At 42.5% G+C, this 21,057-nt stretch overlaps 1 protein-coding gene across 1 annotated transcript in view; it reads right to left on the bottom strand.

The window, feature by feature from the left end:
- Nucleotides 1-20,301: 20,301 nt before the first annotated feature.
- The window catches only part of LRPAP1 (LDL receptor related protein associated protein 1), a 90,076-nt gene continuing 89,320 nt past the window's right edge, over nt 20,302-21,057 (bottom strand). Inside the window, exon 8 of the mRNA XM_029591873.1 lies at nt 20,302-20,803. Coding sequence (XP_029447733.1) covers nt 20,735-20,803 — 69 coding nt within the window. The 3' untranslated portion in view covers nt 20,302-20,734. The remainder of the gene's footprint in view (nt 20,804-21,057) is intronic.

Genomic DNA, 21,057 nt, shown 5'->3' with positions numbered 1-21,057 from the left:
TGGGGTTGGGGTCCAGAGCATGCGTACCTGCAGGGCTTACTGGAGTAGTTTAGAAAAATTGCTGGATACGTCCACCGAAGTGTGAAGGTGGGTGACCTTCTCTGTGAAAAGCAGGAGGAATCAGAGATGCCTCACAAGTGTCTCATCATAGATGTGGGTACCAGCTAGAATTCAACACATATGATGCTGCAGAAGCTAGTGGAGCGGCAGACACCCTTGCATGATCTGCCTCAGGAAATGGTGATAGGTGTGCAGGCTCCCGTAGGGGATCATGACTGGTCAGTCATGAGACAGCTTGTGAAAATCCTGAAGCCCTATAAGGATGCCACAGAGGAGCTGAATGTTAAAAGCGGCAACTTGGGAGAGGTCATGCCGATAGTAAAGATCCTATTAGAAAAGTTTGAAAGCTTTCAACAGGAAGAGGGAATGAGAGGTGAGATTCTGTAGTGTTTGATGTCCTTGGAAAAGCAGGTGACAGACTAGGACATCTGACTAGAAGCCTCCCATACATGCTTGCTACATTATGTGATCCACCTGTGAAAGGGAGACTTGCACTGGAGGTGAACAATCTGACACATATGAAGAGCATGCTGACCGAGGAGGTCTGTAGCACAAGTGGAAACACCATCATTAGCTAGGTCAGACATTAGTGCAAGGCAGAGCAGCACCCTGTCGTCACCACCTAGCACACCCTCCACAGTAAAAAAAAAAATGGAAACAATCCTCACTTTTGGCCCAGGCGATCACTAAAGAAGCTGGAAAGAAAGATTCACGTTTAATACCACCAAAGAAGATGGCCGCTCAAATCTCAGTGACACACCAAACCATCAAGGACATGCAGACAAATGTGCTGGCATATTGGTCTCAAATCAAGCATCTGGCCAGACCTATCAATCTTGTTCACCACATGTTCCCAGCAAAAGTGTTTTCCATAACAGGAGTCATCATAGGCCCTCATTGCTCCAGACTGTCACCACACTTGGAGAAACTAGTGTTCCTTAAAATGTATCTGCCTTTGCTAGGCTTTCCAGATTGTAGGGCCTGGCTGCTCTGACTTTCTGCATGCCGTGCCTCAACAGCAGCAATGGGGCCTACATCCAGCATCGCCAGTGACTATGATTGACTAACTGCATCTGCCTGCTCTGTCTGCAACACCATCAACTGGACCACACTTCACCAACCACATTGATGCTGCTGTCCAGGCTCGAGATGCCAGATAAAAGGACTGGAAAGGTTTGCAATACTGAGTCTTGCTGGGTCCCCAACACTCCAGCAGCCTTAGAATAAAGTACCCCTGCAGCAACAGGGGTCACATCCTCCAGCAGCAGCCTGATACTGCCATACACCTCACACCATCCTTGGTCTGCCCAACTTCTTCCAAGCACAATTGCAGGGTCATGAGTCCACAGTTCCTCTGTATGCTCAAGCCACCTCCTAGACTTGATTCCACTCAGCTACTCTGCATCCTTTCCCCCAAATGCAGCCGGCTAAGCGTGACTGCACTGGGTTCCTCTGCCTCCTTTTCCCCCAAACATTCACCTCCAAAGCATGACAGATTCTCTGTATTTTACCACACACAGCCTCCAAGACATAACACCACTGAGATACTCTTCCTCCTCTAAAAAAAAAAAAAAATCCTACCTCGGGCATGATACTGCTGAGTTCCTGTCTCCTTTTACCAAATGCCACCACTGAAGGATGACGCCAATGACTGCACCTGCCTGCTTCATCCCAAACAGTTCTGAAGAGAAGCAGGCAGGGTAGGTCAGTGGAATCAGGCCTCAGGGGTGGTGTTTGCTAAAGACCACTGAGGCACAACTCCACAGCCAGCCTCTTCTTCCATTAAAAAAAAAAAAAGATTCTCTCTCAAAGGCACAACTCTGAGTTCCTCTGCCTCCCTTTAATAAACTACCTCAGAGGCATGGCACTGCCGAGTTCCCCTGCTTGCTTCACCCCAAACCGTTCTTGAGGAGAAGCAGGTACGGGAAGACAATGGAGTTACCACTGAGGTATGATCTCCCCTGCCTGCTTAGCAGCAAAAAGTTGAGGTGAAGCAGTGAGGGGAGGTCAGTGGAATCAGGCCTCAGTGTGGTGTTTGCCAAACACCACTGGTGCATGACTCCACCGAGATCCTGACTCTTCTACTAAGAGGTTTCAGTCTATTGAATCTGTTGCTACAAGTTCAGAAACTGCAATATAGCTACTCCCATTCCCTCTTGCACATAGTCCTCTAACTTTTCCTCCAGAATATTTATTATAGGGATGACCTTGTCCAGGATGGTATTTCTGGAGTTCAGGTTATCTATGGCATCCTTGAAGGGCTTTACAATTTGTACCAGTGGCCTCATGACTACTCAATCATGATGCCCCAGGGGGCATTACACACCCATTTCTAGTTTCAAAGATGGGTCATGATTGGGTGTCTGCTACTCCACTAATCTCTACATCATGTAGGTGGAATTCCAGCGAGTGCCAACATCTTAAATTAGACACTTGTGAAGCAGCCCAAATTCTTCCTATTTTTTCAGAGAAGTTGCCCTGCCTTTTCGCATCTATCGTAGTGCACTATTTTTCTGCAGTTCTTTATCACCTACAGGAATACATTCCCATGGTCCTTGGACCACAGCCACAGCATAGCCTTCACTATCAGGTGTAGTGAATATGAAAAACAATTGATAGCCAGAACCCACCCCCCCCCCCCCCCCAAATCATCTACTGCCTCTAACATTTGAACCATTGCTGTCAAAGAAACCTGCATTTAGATTCAGCACTCTGGTCGAGCTGCCAACCCTCCCTCTTATGGCTGATATAATATTGTCCAAGAGATGGGGGCCATACAAAGCCCTGATACTCTATCCCCACTAGAGCTGCTGCCTGCCCCTGACTCAGGTAGTTCCCACCAACATGCCATTGAGGAAAGAAGACTTTGCTTACCTGTAATAGGTTTTCTCCTAGGACAGCAGCATGTAAGACCTCACACATGGATGACATCTTCAGATGGAGCCGGCGCAGAACTTTGATCTCAAAAGATTCTAGAGCTTTCAAACATGCCCTACTGAGCATGTGCAGCTGTAATTATCACCCTGCCCCCTAGGCAGAGTCCCTCAGTATATGATATAGCTAATACATAGAGAAAACAACTTCTGGGGGGGGGGGGGGGGGAGGGGGGTTGTGAGGATTGACATCCTGCCATCCTCAGAACACCTGCTCCAGGTAAGCAACTCTGCTTTCTCCTTGGACAAGCAGGATGGCAGTCCTCACACATGGACTCCCCCCACACAGCCAAGCGGGGAACCCCACAGTGCTGAAAGCACCACCTTTCTGCCTGTGAGGCAGCCGACCCAAAAACAGGTCTAGGTGGGAAAACAAAAGTTGGGTTCTACAAAAGAAAAGCAAAGAACAGAGACAAATAACCTGATGTGTAGCAAAAACACCTAAGGCAGGAGCATGCTGCGAAGTCCAGCACGAAGCATACTTTCCCTCATGGAACTATTACAGACAGGGTTTTGGATCAGCGAACCTCGACAAGGAAAGTAGGTACGGACAAAAGCCTAGAGAATCATTCAAGAGAAGAACGCTTGGTTGAAGACCAGTTTCTTTCAGTAACACACAAAAAAACCCCCAAAAAAACTGGGGCGAGAAAGCTTTATGGAAATAAACTGCAGGTCACTAGCATCTGAAGGATAGAATGCATTTGCAGAAGTGCACCCAATGATTGAATGATAGCACAATAGGCAGAAAAAGCCAAGCAACACTTGGAAGAAGCAGCAGCAACAGTGGCCAGGTCTGTCTCAGACCTTACCTGTCACAGTAGCAAACATAGCTGACCACCCAGGACAGATGTCAAGAGTCTTAGGGGGATGAAAGGCAATCCTTGAAATGAGATTGGTAGCCCAACCCCCCTTCAAGCAGGGAGTTTAAGCTAGGCCTGAATCTCACCCACACTCCACTGTCAAGGGTTTTTCTATCCATCCTGTCCACAGGATTGCTCAGGTGAGCAGGAAGGTACTTTGGTCAATTCAGTAAAATATCAAAAGCTAGAGGCAGTAGTGGCCAGAACTTGGCAAAAAAGAAAAACAGGGAAAGGATTATGTACCGATCCCTGCAGGTATACTTTAAAATATGCAAAAGACGCCAAATGCCTCCAATCTGAAAACACCAAGAATACTATAACCATCAAACCAACAAAAAGGGTACAAATGTTTTTGTTGCTATAGAGTTTGTCTGGTATCTAATTAGACAAGTGCCACCTATGTCTTCACTCAAGATGTATACAGTTTTTAATTTTTAGTGATTTTTTGATGCAATCTAAAAAAAAGCAGTTTTATAGAGATGCAAAAAAGTTCTTAAGCTTTTGTCTACTTTATGAAGCAATTTAAAGTATAATTAAAGTACAAAAAAGTTCTTAAAACCTTCTCCAAGATCTGTATTACTGACAGCTAGGAAGCATTAAACAAAGAATTTGGCTTAAAGACAGCCCAAGCAGCTTGAAATGATGCAAAGGTTCCCTGCAGATCACAATTTCATGTGCCCGATGGTGCCAGAATTGACAAAAACGTCTGCTTCTGGGGCTAGAGAGCTTTATAAAGATGGAAGAGTCAGCATTTCGAATCTCAGGCAAAGATATAGCAATCCCATTCACTTTCTTACTGTGTTAAAGAGGTCTCAGCACTTCCATCCCACAGCCCTGGTTTCAGCAGGCAAACACGCCCGATAGCGGCTCATTGTGATTTGTCATGTGTTTCCTTGCCCAAGTACTCTGACACAGCTCAGACAAGGCAGTGAGGTCGTACAGGGAAGGGCTGGTTGCTATAGTTACTTACACATGTTGTCCCCTCCCCCACAAAGAAATCCATCGACTTCAATGGGGCATAAAAATAAGTGTGAAACCAATGAATAGAATGAATGTTTCATTCATGGATTCCATTTATTTCAGGGGGCCATAAATGAAACAAATAGGGTCTCATTTATTGTGATCTATCCATTTGTTTCAAACAAATACACATCCCCTACAATGCATGCATACATTCCATTACAGTATTGGTTACTAATTGTGTGTATCATATCCCACTCTTTTGTCAAGCAAATACATTTGAAATGTTTTAAGCTTCTCTATATGCTTTGTTGCAGACCCTTTACCATTTTAGTAGCCCTTACTACAGGTTTGATCTTCAAAACAGAACACAAGGTGGGCCTCACTAGTGACCTACAGAAGGGCAATATTATCTCAAGTTAAATATTTCAGGTGGCAATCCTGCAACTTTCATGTCCTTCTCATTTACTACAAAACCCCTCTGCTGCATTACATAATCCTTAACTTTTAAAGATGAAATAGCTACCGTTAATTTTGATTACAGTAGAAGGTTGCACTTCTGTACACTTCACATACACAGCACCCATGCTAAGATAAGCACTCGTTCCCAACAAGCCATATATGGTTTTACACACACTTTACCTAGATTTCTTATTATCTGAGAACAGTATTCCACTTTTACAGACCTTACAAAGTAACAAACCAATTTAATTGAAAAAATTTGCAACTTTAGAGCCTGCTACTACCTTCTAGATCTGACTTTTCAATTTGGCAGTTTTAACATGCAGCTTCATGATGAACATTTAAACACAGTGGCTTTATAGCTTTCCTAGATCTAGCTTTTTAACTCCGTGACTACTGTGGCTTAAAAATTATGGTCCCTTTTCACCTGACTGCATTCTTCTAACCTATATGGTATTGTCTGTAAGTTCAGCCTTCCTATATGAGGCCAGTGGGGGAAGGTAACAAAACGAAGACCAGCACCTGCACTTCCTGCTTAGGTCTTCCCTCAGTAGAAATAAGTAGGTAAAAGCTGAAAGTACTAATTCTTAAAACTACTTATGTGTAGTAGGCTTTTTCGATTTTAAACCGATTTGGACATTGGAGACTGAACAAAAACAGGTGGAGGAGCAGACATCCTCTGCCACAGAATTTGCTCAGTCTCTCCTCTGCTGGAATATATCTGATTTTTCTAATGGAACATCAGAGAAAAACAAAACACCCAAAACTTCTAATGCAGGGAGAAAACAGGAGTCAAGTGATGCAGTAAATAGCTTTCATTCTCTAAAAGCAGGGATTCCCATGAAAAACTAGTTCACCCTAGAAACAAATGAAACTACCACAAGAAAGCTCAGATGTTTGTTCTGATCTTTTGGATTTTAAGCAGCTGTCCCAGATAGTTCCTCCCAAAAGGTTATCCCAAGAAAGTGATCAAGCAAGTTAGATATACTGATTGTGAACTGTTACAGTACAAATCTAAAAATCATTTTTAAATGAGCTTACATGTAAAAATTTCAAATAAATATGATAGAGGTCTTTAAGATCATGAGAGGTCTTGAACGAGTAGATGTGAATCGGTTATTTACACTTTTGGATAATAGAAGGACTAGGGGACATTCCATGAAGTTAGCAAATAGCACATTTAAGACTAATCTGAGAAAATTATTTCACTCAACACAATAAAGCTCTGGAATTTGTTGCCAGAGGATGTGGTTGGTGCAGTTAATGTAGCTGGGTTCAAAAAACATTTGGATAAGTTCTTGGAGAAGTCCATTAACTGCTATAATCAAGTTTACTTAGGGAATAGCCACTGCTATTAATTGCATTAGTAGCATGGGATCTTCTTGGTGTTTGGGTAATTGTCAGTTTCTTGTGGCCTGGTTTGGTCTCTGTTGGAAACAGGATGCTGGGCTTGATGGACCCTTGGCCCAGCATGGCAATTTCTTATGTTCCCATAAATTGGCAGCACTTTCTTCAAATGCATTCTATATACCAGGCATATCTGAGGTTCTCATATACGAGTACCACCAACATAACAGAACACGTTGTTTGTGCTTTACTTTCAGCTTTAGAACCAGCTACTTCTCACCATGGTCATGTATATAGATAATGTGATGTGTTTTAATGCAATTGCATTAAATTGCATTGGCAGCTCTCTTCAAGATAAAAGAAACTTCTTAAAGCTTATACAGATTGCACTTCTAAAACAATAATATATGTTCTGGAATGTCCTGGTCCCTTTATCTACATGGGACATACCAATCACTTGATCAGTGTGTGGCTTATTGAACACTAGCTGTCTAAACACTAAGAAGATCCAAGCTATTGTACAACATTGTTTACTAAAAGATCATGCCTTTATTCACTTGAAGTGAACTGTGTTGTGGAGTATCCAGACATGAGAAGATACATCAAAATGTACTAAAAAAAAAAAAGGGATCAGTAGTACTGGAAGTTTACCCTGAACGTTGTAAAATAACTCCATGAAAAAACATTGTGGTACACTCATGAGTTCTTTGTATTACTCCACATTATACCAAGAGAATTTTAATTGCTTCTCATCCTAACATTAGCTCCAGTCTAAGGCAGTTCAGTGATATGGATCCCTTGGCACTCAGATAAGATTTATGCTTTAATATAAGTGAGCAACATCACTCTCTCTACTGTTGTATTTTCAATGCATAGTAGGAACACATTAACATGTCTCAGGAATCTTTCAGGTTGTATTTTTAAATCTTCATCCTTTATAGTTTTGATTCACAGTTCAGTTTTTCCAGGTTTTTTTTTTCTTTTTTTAAATATGGTGTCCATCTCATGCTTCTGGAGACAGCAGCCAATTATAACAATGCACTCAATTTGTGCAATGCATCATGATCTAACACTGGGGCTTTTTAAAAATTACTTTCTATGTATTTTTTTTTTTACCTGGTTTATGGTTTATAATTTTTCCTATGAAATTCCACAGTTAGCATGGTTTATGTTAATATGAATTCCTATACAAAGCAGCATTAGTGATTTTTTTTAGCCCATTATCCTTCAAGCACCCAGATAAGATTTGTATCTTAATTGGGCCGATACAGTACAGTGCGCTCCAACGGAGCGTTTTGGACACACTAGCTTTACCCCTTATTCAGTAAGGGGTAATAGCACTTCCAAAACGCGCGTCCAACCCCCCCCCCCCCAAACCTAATAGCACCCGCAACATGCAAATGCATGTTGATGGCCCTATTAGGTATTCCCGCGCGATTCAGAAAGCAAAAATGTGCAGCCAAGCCACACATTTTGCTTTCAGAAATTAGCGCCTACCCAAAAGGTAGGTGCTAATTTCTCCAGGCACCGGGAAAGTGCACAGAAAAGCAGTTTTTACTGCTTTTCTGTGCACCCTCCGACTTAATATCATGGCGATATTAAGTCAGAGGTCCAGAAAGTTTAAAAAAGTAAAAAATAAAAAAATAAAATTTTTAAATGGGCCTGCGGCTGGCGGGTTGAAAACCAGATGCTCAATTTTGCCAGCGTCAGGTTTCTGAACCCGTGGCTGTCAGCGGGCTCGAGAACCGACGCCAGCAAAATTGAGAGACGGCTGTCAAACCCGCCGACAGCCGCCACTTGTCAAAAAAGAGGCGCTAGGGACGCAGTAGTGTCCCTAGCGACTTTTTACCACCGGGCCTAATTTAAATAAATTAGAATACTGTATCACGCACAGGAAAGTGGCGATTTTACTGTATTGGCCTGAATGTGCGGGAGCAATATTGATTTTTACAGTGTCCCATGTTTCCTAATGCATCTCTGAACCAAATCACTGTGAACCTGGAAGATGTAGTAGGCCAGATTGACAAACTAAAGAGTAGCAAATCACCTGGACCGTATGGTATGCATCCTAGGGTACTGAAGGAACTCAAAAATGAAATTTCTGATCTATTAGTTAAAATTTGTAACCTATCATTAAAATCATTCATTGTACCTGAAGACTGGCCAATGTAACCCCAATATTTAAAAAGGGCTCCAGGGGTGATCCGGGTAACTATATTCCAGTGAGCCCAACTTCAGTGCTGGGAAAAATAGTGGAAACTATTCTAAAAATCAAAATCGGAGAGCATATAGAAATACATGATTTAATGGAACAGTCAACATGGATTTACCCAAGGGAAGTCTTGCTAACAAGTCTATTTCATTTTTTTGAAGGGGTTAATACACATGTGGATAAAGGTGAACTGGTAGATGTAGTATATTTGGATTTTCAGAAGGCATTTGACAAAGTCCCTCATGAAAGGCTTCTAAGAAAATGAAAAAGTCATGGGACAGGAGGCGATGTTCTTTCGTGGATTACAAACTGGTAAAAAAAAAAAAAAAAGACAGGAAACAGTAGGATTAAATGGTCAATTTTCTCAGTGGAAGAGGGTAAACAGTGGAGTGCCTCAGGGATCTGTAGTTGGACCGATGTCTCTCTCTACATCTCTCATCATCCGCAATTTGAATGATTTGGAAAGGAATATGATGAGTGAGGTTATCAAATTTGCAGATGATACAAAATTATTCAGAGTAGTTAAATCCCAAGCGGATTGTGATAGATTGCAGGAGGACCTTGCAAGACTGGAAGATTGGGCATCCAAATGGCAGATTAAATTTAATGTGGACAAGTGCAAGGTGTTGTATATAGGGAAAAATAACCCTCGCTGTAGTTACATGATGTTAGGTTCCATATTATGAGCTACCACCCAGGAAAAGATCTAAGCATCATAGTGGATAATACTTTGAACTAGCTCAGTGTGCTGCAGAAGTCAAAAAAGCAAATGTTAGGAATTATTAGGAAGGGCATGATTAATAAAACAGAAATTGTCATAATGCCTCTGTATTGCTCCATGTTGAGACCGCACCTTGAATACTGTGTACAATTCCGGTCGCCGCATCTCAAAAAATATATAGTTGCGATGGAGAAGGTACAGAGAAGGGCAACCAAAATGATAAAGGGGATGGAACAGCTCCCCTATGAGGAAAGGCTGAAGAGGTTAGGGCTGTTCAGCTTGGAGAGAAGATGGCTGAGGTGGGATATGATAGAGGTCTTTAAGATCATGAGGTCTTAACCAATTCACATCTACTCATTCATTTAAACATTTGGATAATAGAAGGACTATTTATTTTATTTATTTGAGGTTTCTTATATACCGATAGCCGTTTGCACATCGTATCGGTTTACATACAACTAATAACTTATGGGCAAAGCCCCTTACAAAGAACAGTAGAACAATGTGGAAAACAAATATACAGAAGATATAATTGTAATAAATAGAACTATACAATAAAAATACAAGAGATATATATGTATGTGAGAACAGGGAGTATAAGATACTTAGGCAACTATATTCATAAAGATATCTTAAGGAGAACACTTATGCTGGAGGGGTCATGATACTATCAATACAATAACTTTAAAACTATAACACATTGTCGTTAGGTGGTGTGAAAACAGCAGTGTGGAGCTGAATAATTTAGAGATTCAAATGGAGGGTAGGGGAAAACAAAATACTGGAGATAAGGAGGGTGGAAGAGAGAAAGAGGGTGAGGGAGGGCATATAGAGTGTAGGAGAGAGGGAGGTTCATGAGCTATATGGGGGTGTCAATGGGGTTATGAGGGTAGCAGAAAACGCTTAGTGGGGTGAGAATCAGCTATGAGGGTTAGCTTAACGATATCGAGTTGTAGGATATCGTGTTGTAGGGTCTTCCTCATTGGGAGGGGGGGAGCATGTGGGTAGGCCTGTAAGAACAACCATGTTTTTAGTTTTTTTTTTTTAGCTAGGGGGCATTCCATAAAGTTAGCAAGTAGCACATAAGACTAATCTGAGAAAATTATTTCACTCAACACAATTAAACTCTGGAATTTGTTGCCGGAGGATATTAGTGCAGTTAGTTTAGCTGGGTTCAAAAATTGTTTGGATAAGTTCTTGGAGAAGTTCATTAACTGCTATTAATCAAGTTTACTTAGGGAATAGCCACTGCTATTAACTGAGTCAGTAGCATGGGATCTTCTTGGTGTTTGGGTTTTTGCCATGTTCTTGTGGCCTTGTTTGGCCTCTGTTGGCTTGAAGGACCCTTGGTCTGACCCAGCATGGCAATTTATGTTCTTATAGAAGAAATATACTGATATTTTGAGAGTAAGTTTTTAGTCTTTTAAATTTAAATTGCACTGTTTGATTGACAAACTTGTTTGTCCTATGGTTTGCCTCTTTAAATATGGTGATAATTGCTCCACACTTCTTTCTGTGAAGGTAGCAGTTGAGTATACAACATATGAGGCTGTGCAGAACTCCTACATCTATGGTAAGGTGATTTCATCACAAAAAGAAATGTCTTACTGCAAAGTTTGTACATTTATTTTTTTAACTTATGTTCAACATCTATATTTGTACACTAACATGATTCAATATTGGGACCAATAACAAAAAGCTCGTTTCCAGGTTTCCATTAACCAAGCCTGCTAAGTGGAAGGTACCTGCAAATACAATTTACTTTGAGATCACAAGTTCTGGATAGGTGTGTATCTTAAGAACCGCTACCAAGACAGGCAGGCCTTGACAGACAAATAGCAAATTACAATCCATAATTGTAAGCACAAGATTGTACAATTGTCCAAAAATCATCTTTATTTATAAAATTTGTATATCATTCATCAATTACTGAGTGGCTTACAATAAAAATATTCACAATTAATACAGAAATAGTAAATAAAACATCTTAAAACATAAATCAATAAAAACATGTAACAAATTAGAATAGACATACATTACATAAGGCAACAAATTCCAGCTTTGGTACTCCCTACATGCTTAAAACTTTCAAAATTTGCGAGAAGACAGTGAGCCATATTCAAATCTCTATCCACACAAGTATTTAGGCTTCCTTTACCCAAGACATCTTAAATGTCTAATAAATCGCAGTTTATAAAAACCCACCCACAAAATATAAATGTTATTGCAAAGTCAATTGAGAATCCTGTAAAAGCCCAAATTACGAATAACAGGTTTAAAATGGAGATCCTTTCCCAAAATATTAAGGGAACTAACATTTTGTTCTTGTAGATAATCAGGTCGATACAGTAAAGTGTGCTCCGGAGCGCACTGTCAGCCTGCTCTGGATGCGTGTTTTCCCTTACCCCTTATTCAGTAAGGGGAGGAAAACACGCGGCCCACCCGCGGCACCTAATAGCGCCCTCAACATGCAAATGCATGTTGATGACCCTATTAGGTATGCGCGCGGGACCCAGTAAGTAAAATGTGCAGCCAAGCCGCACATTTTACTCTAAGAAATTAGCGCCAACCCAAAGGTTGGCGCTAATTTCTTCCGGCGCCAGGAAAGTGCACAGAAAAGCAGTAAAAACTGCTTTTCTGTGCACCCTCCGACTTAATATCATAGCGATATTAAGTCGGAGGTCCCCAAAAGTAAAAAAAAGTAAAAAAATAAAAACAAAAAATTTGAATTCGGCCCGCGGCTGTCTGGCCGAAAACCGGACGCTCAATTTTGCCGGCGTCCGGTTTCCGAGCCCGTGGCTGTCAGCGGGCTCGAGAACCGACGCTGGCAAAATTGAGCGTCGGCTGTCAAACCTGCTGACAGCCGCCGCTCCTGACAAAAAGGAGGCGCTAGGGACGCGCTAGTGTCCCTACCGCCTCCTTTTCCCCGTTTGCACCGCGTCGCCTCATTTGAATACTGGATCGCTCGCACCGGCGAAGGGCCGGTGCGTGCGCCGGGAGAGCGGGCGTTCGTCTGCTCTCCCGCGGTTTTACAGTATCGATCCGAATGTGAGTTCCTTGAAAAGCAGATAAGCTCAGTTTGACATTCACCATAAGATGATTTTCATACATCAAAGTATTAACAGGGACATACCACTGTATATCTGCATACATTCTGAACATAATTGACTTAATCTAACTATGCACAATGAAAATATATATACACTGTATAAAGCAACAGATAGCACAGACCCCTGTGGCACCCTGAACAGTATGGTAAACCTTGCAGAAGAGAGGTCAAACAAAACTACTTGTTCACACATATTAAGATATGATTCAAAACATTTGTATATTGTCCCCGTCCCCCCCAAACCCTTCAGGCAATCTAACAGGATGTGATGGGAGAAAGTTTCAAAGGCTGAAGACACATCCAAGAATACCTTAATTACAGCCCTTCCCCTGACAAGTTTGCTCAATAAATAGTTCATGACAGACACCAGTAAGGTTTTAGTACTATGTACCTGTCTGAACCTGCAGAATGAATGCAATAGAGTGGAGGAGTAGCCTAGTGGCTAGAGCAGGAGACCAGGGTTCGAGTCCTGCTGTTGCTCCTTGTGACCTTGGGCAAGTCACTTTACCCTCCACTGCCTCAGGTACAAACTTAGATTGTAAGCCCTCTGGGGATAGAGAAATATCTACAGTACCTGAATGTAATGTGTGAAAAACAGAATATAAATCTAAATAAATAGGTGTCTTTCAAAAAGTTAGACAACTCGCACTAAACTAACTTTTCTAAAATTTTTCCCAATGCATGTAAAATTAGAAATAGAACAGTAACTATTAGGCAAATCTTTAACCAGGTTACCTCTGAGAATTGGGCGGATGATAGCTCTTTTCAGTATAGAGCTAACACATCCCTTAGATAGCAAACGATTATACAAAAGAACTAAAATATCTAAAAAAAATCTCTGAATAAATATAACAGAGAAAAAAGGACAAGGATCAAGAGTGCATGAGAGTTCTTAAGCTGAGACATATTTTTCTATTTCAGTTTTGCCTATATCTTAAAATGTTTCCCACAATATGGGATCTTGAACAGATTGATTCAATATTGGGATATACCTTATAAAGTTTATGGTGTTTTACACCTCTTATAATCTACTATGAGAATATTTCTCAGTGCATTTTCAAAGCTTAAGTGATTAACACATACATATATTTTATTTCCAGAAGCACTAACGGAATGAACATTTCTCAATGTTGCTTTGTCTCTTGCAAGGACAACTGATAATGCCAGTTCAGTCTCTCAGGCTTAAAACACTAACATATAGAAAATGGATTTATCGCAATGCAGAAATGTTCGTTTCGAAACGTTGGCTCAGTGTTGGGATGAATCATCAAGAGGCTAACTGGTGGCTGACCATAGAAAATCTTGAAACTGGCAAAGACGTTTTCCACATAAATGCTTATTTGCAAATAAAAATCTCTCAAAAAAAAAAAAAATGTGCGCGATACCTTGCTGGTAATGACCTGTAATTATACTTTGACACTAAATGAGTGGTAGTCACATATTACAATGTGCAACTAGTGTCTACATGTACGATGGTCATTTAGAATCCATCTCTGTGTTTTCATAAGTTAGACATACACCAACAGATAAAATAATTTAAAAATGTCAACATTTATGTTTAAATGTAGCACTGTTCCATATAGACAACTTCAACTTCCACCACAATTGCTAGTCAATAGTAATAGCAAGACCTCAGGAGACATGCACAAGCAGTTTGCCATCAACAGGCTGATGGATGGAGGATGCAAATAGTTAAAAGATGGAGAATCAATGTCTAGCTGAGGCTTCATCCAGTGACAGCTTTAAATCTTACTGGTTTTCATTTACAATTAGAAAGTAAAAACTAACAGCAAATCACTAACACATGAGGAAAGATATTCCTATTCACACTCCAACATTTCTAAAAGGGTTGGGGAGGGGAGAGAGTCATACTTGTGGGACAGAGGGGTGAATATATTTAGAGAATAATCATTTAAATCGCACACTATGTTGCCTGTGATTTCAGAAACAAGAATATCAAATTCAGTGGGCCGGATTTTAAAAGCCCTGCGCGCGTAAATCCGGCCGGATTTACACGCACAGGGAACTCGCGCGCCGGCACACCTGTTTTCCATAGGCCGCCGGCACGCGCGTAAGTCCCGGGGCTTCATAAAAGGGGCGGGGAGGGGGCGTGGTACCGGCCCAGGGACATGGTTGAGGCCTCTGGACCAGCCAGCGGGTCAGGTGATGGCACGCCAGCAGTCTGCTGGTGCGCACAGATTTACACCTGCTTTCGGCAGGCGTAAATCTGCCAACAAAGGTGGTGGGGGGGGTGGGAGGGAAAGAAAGTTCCCTCCGAGGCTGCTCAGATTTCGGAGAGGCCTTGGAGGGAACAGGCAGTGCGCCCTGGGCTCGGCACGCACAAGTTGCACAAACGTGCACCCCCTTGCGCACGCCGACCCCGGATTTTATAAGATACACGCGTATCTTATAAAATCCAGCGTACTTCTATAAAATCTACCCGAGTGTTTGTAAACAGCCAGGTTGCCCTCACTGAAAGAATATGCGTGACAAAAAGTCAAATCATATAAAAAAATCCCTTGCTGATGGAATTGCACTGGCTACCAATAGTTCAGAGAATAAGGTTTAACATCTTAAACATTGTTTAAATACATTTATAGGAGCACATCACAATATCTTGCCACTCTTATTGCCCTGTAAGCCTGTTTGATCCCTACATTCCTCCCAGTACAATCTGCTCACAATTCCATCTCCCACAGTGATCAGATTATAGTTGGCTTTGCAAGCAACCTTTAAATTATATAGTACCACTTTTATGGAACGTACTTCTGCTATATTTAAAGCAAGAAAACAAAATACTGTTAAGGCTTGGCTGTCTATGCAGGACTTTCATATTGAAGGTTAATCATGACTGCCAGATCTTGGGGCATGTTACTGTTAAGGTAAAATCATAAGTGGATTTGAAGTTTACCTTTATCATATTGTGCCATTTTACTGGATAGGTTGATTATATTTATGATTTTATTTTCTATCACACAAATTTTTGTACTTTAGATATTCCTTTTTGTTGTGATGTGATCTTGGGTTTTGTACAGATTTATTAGAGGTAAGCAAGTTTGCTTACCGTAAACAGTGTTTTCCATAGAGTGAATGAGCCATGCTGATTGGGGTGCGCTGCTCTACCCATGCACGGGTGTACCTACGCGAGTACCTCAGACATCAAACGTTCCTCCTCAGTCAGTATGAGAAATTACGGACTACATACACCAAAGTTACTAGAGACTGCCAGGGAGATGAAGTGAATGAGCCATGCAAACCCACCTATCTACGGAAAACACTGTTTTACGGTAAATGCTGCTTGGGGAGGCCCCAGTTGAGGGTTGCTGCTTTTTCGATGAAGACTTGTGCAGAGTACACAGTGTGCTTGTCACTGTAAAATGCCACCAGATCACCTAAGTGGCAGGCGGGCCATCGGGGTAACCTGTACTGAGGACGCCATGTGTCCCAGCAGGATGAGAAAGTGGTATGCAGTCGAGCGGTGCTGAGACTGTAGCTGGTGTGCGAGAGAAATGAGTGAGAGCTCGCTGTCGAGGCAGACATGCCTTTGCTTGAAAGGTGTCCAAGTCTGCCCCTATGAAGCACGAAGTTTGAGGTGGGACTAAGCAGGATTTCGCGTAGTTGACTAGAAATCCTAGCGAAAGCAGAGTGTGTAAGCTGAGATGTAGGGATGACAGAGCAGCTTGCTGAGTGGGAGCCCTGATGAACCAAGTGTCGAGATAAGGTGTTCACGTCTACCCCTTGAGTCCTGAAGAAGGCTGCTGCTACTACTACGAGGCACTTGGTGAAGACTTATGGTGCAGATGCCAGGCCAAATGGTAGCACTCTGTACTGACAGTGCCTGGGGCCTACCAGAAATACGCGATGAGATGGAGTTATCGCAATGTGTGTGTACGCGTCCTGGAGGTCTAGAGAGCAGAGCCAGACTCCTCTTTGCAGAAGAGGAAGGAGGGAACCCAAGGTTACCATCTTGAACTTTTCTCATTGGAGGTACTTGAGGGCATGTAGGTCCAGAATTGGACGAACGCCACCTGATTTTTTGGGGATTAGAAAGTACCGGGAATAGAATCCTAGGCCTGCTTGGGAGTAGGGCACTGGTTCTATTGCTCTGGACTGGGGGAGGAGGGAAATCACCTGTTCCAGGAGTGGTGAGTGGTCAGATGTTCCCCACGTCAGAGGTGGGGAATCCAGTGGGATGGAGAGAAAGTTCAGGTGATAACCTTGAGAGATTATGGCAAGGACCCACTGGTCTGAGGTGATTGTGTGCCACTGTTGTTGAAATGGCACAATCGACCTCCCACTGGTATCTAAGGCAGTGGAAGCGGGCTGCTGCTCTCTATGCAGGAGTCAAAAGCCGGAAGCAGGGCCCAGCTGAGGAGCTGCTTGCAGCTTTTGTTTCAGAGGTTGACGAGACTGGGCCTTCTGGAAAGGTCTCATGGAACGACTTCTAGACTGTGGTGGATAGGACTTTTTTTGGAAGGAAGAATGACTTTTTAGTATCCTTCCTGAATGGCTGTTTGGAGGAATACTCAGAAGGCATCAGAGAGAGAGTTGGTGAAGGGTCTCATGATGCTCCTTGAGTTCCGCCACACAGATTGTCTCCTATGCAAGGCAGATCGGACAATCTGTCTTGTACTTCAGGGTGCAAGTCCGAAGACTTAAGCCAGGCCCATCTTCTTGCAAAAATGGCAGCTGCAGATACCCTGGAAGTGGTGTCGAAGATATCGTAAAGAGGATCTTAGTTCATGCTTCCCTGCTTCAAAACCCTTGTGTACCAGGGTTTGAAGCTGTTCCTGGAATTGCTGAGGCAGGGACTCTGCAAAGTCCTGTATCTGCTTGAATAAAACCCTATTATACTGGGTCATATACAGCTGGGTAAGAGGCGATTCGAGAGATGAGCATTGACCCCTGGAAGACACGCCGGCCAATGGCATCCAGGAATTTCTGCTCCTTACCTGAAGGGGGGGGGGGGGAAGGAAGAGTGGGGTTTTGAGTGTCATGCCCTCTTTTGGGCAGATTCTACAACCACAGATTGTTGATCCAGCTAAGGTTTCTGGAACCCTGGGGCTAACTGGACCAAGTAAGTGGTATCTGCCTTTCGGATGACTGGAGCTACTGAACCACGGTGTTCCCAGTTCTTTTTGAGAAGATCCAAAAGAACCTGATGAATAGGGATGGAGGTTATTTCCTTAGGCACATCCAGGAATTGTAACAGCTCCATCATTTGGTGCCTACCATCTTGCTCAGTCTAATTGGAAGGGAACCAACTCAGACATTTCCTTCACAAAATTTATGAAGGATAAGTCCGCTGGAGGAAAACGCTTCCTGCTTTCAGTAGGAGGAGATGGTAAATCATTGGTGTCTTGAGATGAATCGTCAGTCCAGGTGTCATAGGGATCAGCACCTGTCCCTGTAGGAATCTGAGAAGGACGGGATGATGGTATTCCTGAAGGTCCTGGTCTAGGCTCTGAAGGCATCGAGGGAAGTACTGGAGGCACCGATGAAGGCATCGAGTGCACAGATGGCTGGATTGGCATCGATGGCTGAGGCATCGGCAGGACTCCCGATGGAGGAATATGGAACTGTGTTTTTCCTCCCGGTGAAAGAGCAAGTGGAGAAGACACCGGAGCAATCTGGGATCCATCGGTGGAAAAGCGGCTATAAGCGCTTCCATCTTCGAAAGCAGCAATGCCAATGCTGCTGGAATGGGATTGGTGGTCATGTCCGCAATCAGCACGGGTTTCGGCGCTGGGGGAACTTGGAATCTGTGCATTGCCTTAATCGATGGCCTCCTGAACCATCCGGTCCAGCTCTTCGTGGAGACCTGGAGCAAGCAGCCCCGGCTCCGGAAGGGGAGAAGGAGGCAGAGGCATACCCGGAGGGACCACAGTTAAAGGCAGAGTTGCGGCTCCCGATACCCGTCCGGGTGAGGGTTGCCTCAGTGACCCTGTCCCATGCCTTTTCTGGACGGGGTTTCTTCGATGGCGGCTTGGACGATGGCGGTCTATGATTTTCCTTCATCGATGGTCCGAGGCTTTCGGTGTAGATGCCTATGTTTCTCTCTACGATCCCCTCAATCCTGAGGGGGGCGGGGGGAGTAGAGGTAGTCGATGGCCGGGAAGTCGTTGACACCGGACGGTGCCCGATGCTGGCTCAAAGTGAAGAAGACTGCAGGTTTAGTGCCATGCTGGGCATGCCCAGTAGGTGCCAGTCAAAGTTCTAGAAACTTTGACAAACGTGTTCCATGATTGGGCTCCATCCTGTGATGTCACCCATATGTGAGGACTACCATCCTGCTTGTCATGTGAGAATCAGAACACTTATCTGGATAATCTGAATATTCAGCTAAAGTTGTCTTGGTAGCTTTACCTAGAGAACTTTCCTGCTCACTAAATATTGACCTATGAATCTTAAAATAAGATTAGCTACAGTAGTGTCAGGAATTCTGCCATGATGCATACTTTGCCATCATGCTACTGCAAAAAGAGAGTCAGATAAGACAGGTGGGAAAAATGATTGACTTCATCCAATACATGGTACTTTCTTCCCCCAAACATTTATATTAGCAATTGATATTTAAATGCTAGCTTTAAAAAATGAAAGACAAGCATACCCAAAGCTGGACTATATTGCATCTTGCAGTTGGGCCCCTACAGAATTCACATGAACTGCAATCAGCTGCTAAACAAGACAATTCCATAAGATTTAGTTATTTGTACTTCACCTTTTAGAAATAAGCTAACTGAATACAGTTCAATTGATCAATACTAGTAATTAAAGGCATTTCTATCCACAACAGGATGCATCAGCTTGAGGGTTTAACAAAAAAAAAAATCTTGTGACCACTGGATGTCAAGCATTTTTCAGATACAGAAGGAGAGGGAGTTGGATTCAGACAACAAACGAGGGCCCCTTCTACGGTTTGGGGAACAAATAAAAGTGAGCAAAGCTCGCTGATGCGGCACTTACTACCCTTAATCACTAAGGGGCGGATTTTCAAAGGGTTACGTGCGCGCCGACCCCGGATTTTATAACATGCGCGTGGGCTGCACGTGCAAGTTATAAAATCGGGCATAGATTTGTGTGTGCCGGGTTGCGCGCACAAATCTACGCCCGTGCGTAGGTTAAAAAAATCTGGCCCTAAGTGATACATTTGATGCAACTCCAACATTGCTCTCTGCTTCCATGACAACGGTTAAGGGAAATTGGATTCAAACAGCATCTGAGGGCCCTGACTTTTTTGGTCTGGGAAACTGATAAAGCATTGGGGTAACCTGCGCAGTGCAGCAGATATTGGCATAAACTTGCTGGGCAGACTAGGTGGATCATTTGGTCCTTTTCTGTTTCTATGCAAGACCAACATTACATCATCAACAAAACATGAGAAGGTATTTCAGTGCTTTAAGCCACAAATGCCACATTCTCAGCTTTCCCCCCCTCCCAAAGGTGGCAAAAATAATCCATATCACCAGATGACCTACATTTGGAGGAGAGAGGAATTTGATGTAGATTAGTATTCTCAGCCTGTGATTGAGATAAGCGTCTCAAAAAGTATTAAGTAGATCACTCTGTATCAGGGAAAATGTGAGAAGCTGATGTGTACCAAAATGTAATGTCTGCAGACAGAGCAAATTGTCTTCATTATTTCAACAGATCATTTACAATATCTGTAGTAATACTGCAAAATTCTTTTTAAATGACAGAGTAATCTGGGACACAATTTTACACAGTTTGAATTATTTTTTTTGTACAGGATTAATTTAACACACTTGACCTAGCACAAGTATTCTAGGCTGTTACATCAGTTTCTGATCCATAGTAACCTTCTGAAGAAGTGAGATTCCATGGAATCTAAGTTACTAATAAAAAATTCCAAAGAGACCACACACTGTTTTGACATGGATTTGTCAGGCTAAGTCCCATAATGCTTAATAATGTTTAGGGGATTACAACAAAGAAAGGCTGATGACAACACTACTGTTTACTCCTACTCAAATTTCCTTTATCACAAGCCATTTATAAATCAGGCTCATACAGTGTACCCTAAAAAAAGTCTACCACACATGATTACTTTCATAGCTCATTGTGCTGAAGACCTCCACGAGAAATTCTAGATGTTAAATCCTGGAGATGCTTCTTTACCTGTAGGAAAAAATAAACATATACAGTAAGCAAGCAAAAATGTCTTAAAACTCAAAATAGATTAACACATACAAAATACTGATTTAAGAGACATTAAATCTAAATAAAAAGGTTAAGGACCTGTGATTTTTTTATTTTTTTTTTTTATTTTTTTTTAACTGGCAGCAAAAAGATTTGTTTGTTACCAAGAACACAAAAGTGGATCCAGTGCAGTGGTTGATACATTGACAAGATTGCCACAAGAGCAGACATTT

The sequence above is a fragment of the Rhinatrema bivittatum genome, chromosome 1 (genome assembly GCF_901001135.1).
Source record: "Rhinatrema bivittatum chromosome 1, aRhiBiv1.1, whole genome shotgun sequence".
NCBI lineage: Eukaryota > Metazoa > Chordata > Amphibia > Gymnophiona > Rhinatrematidae > Rhinatrema > Rhinatrema bivittatum.
Note: the sequence above shows the minus strand (reverse complement) of the source record. Positions and strands in the feature narration are given on the sequence as shown.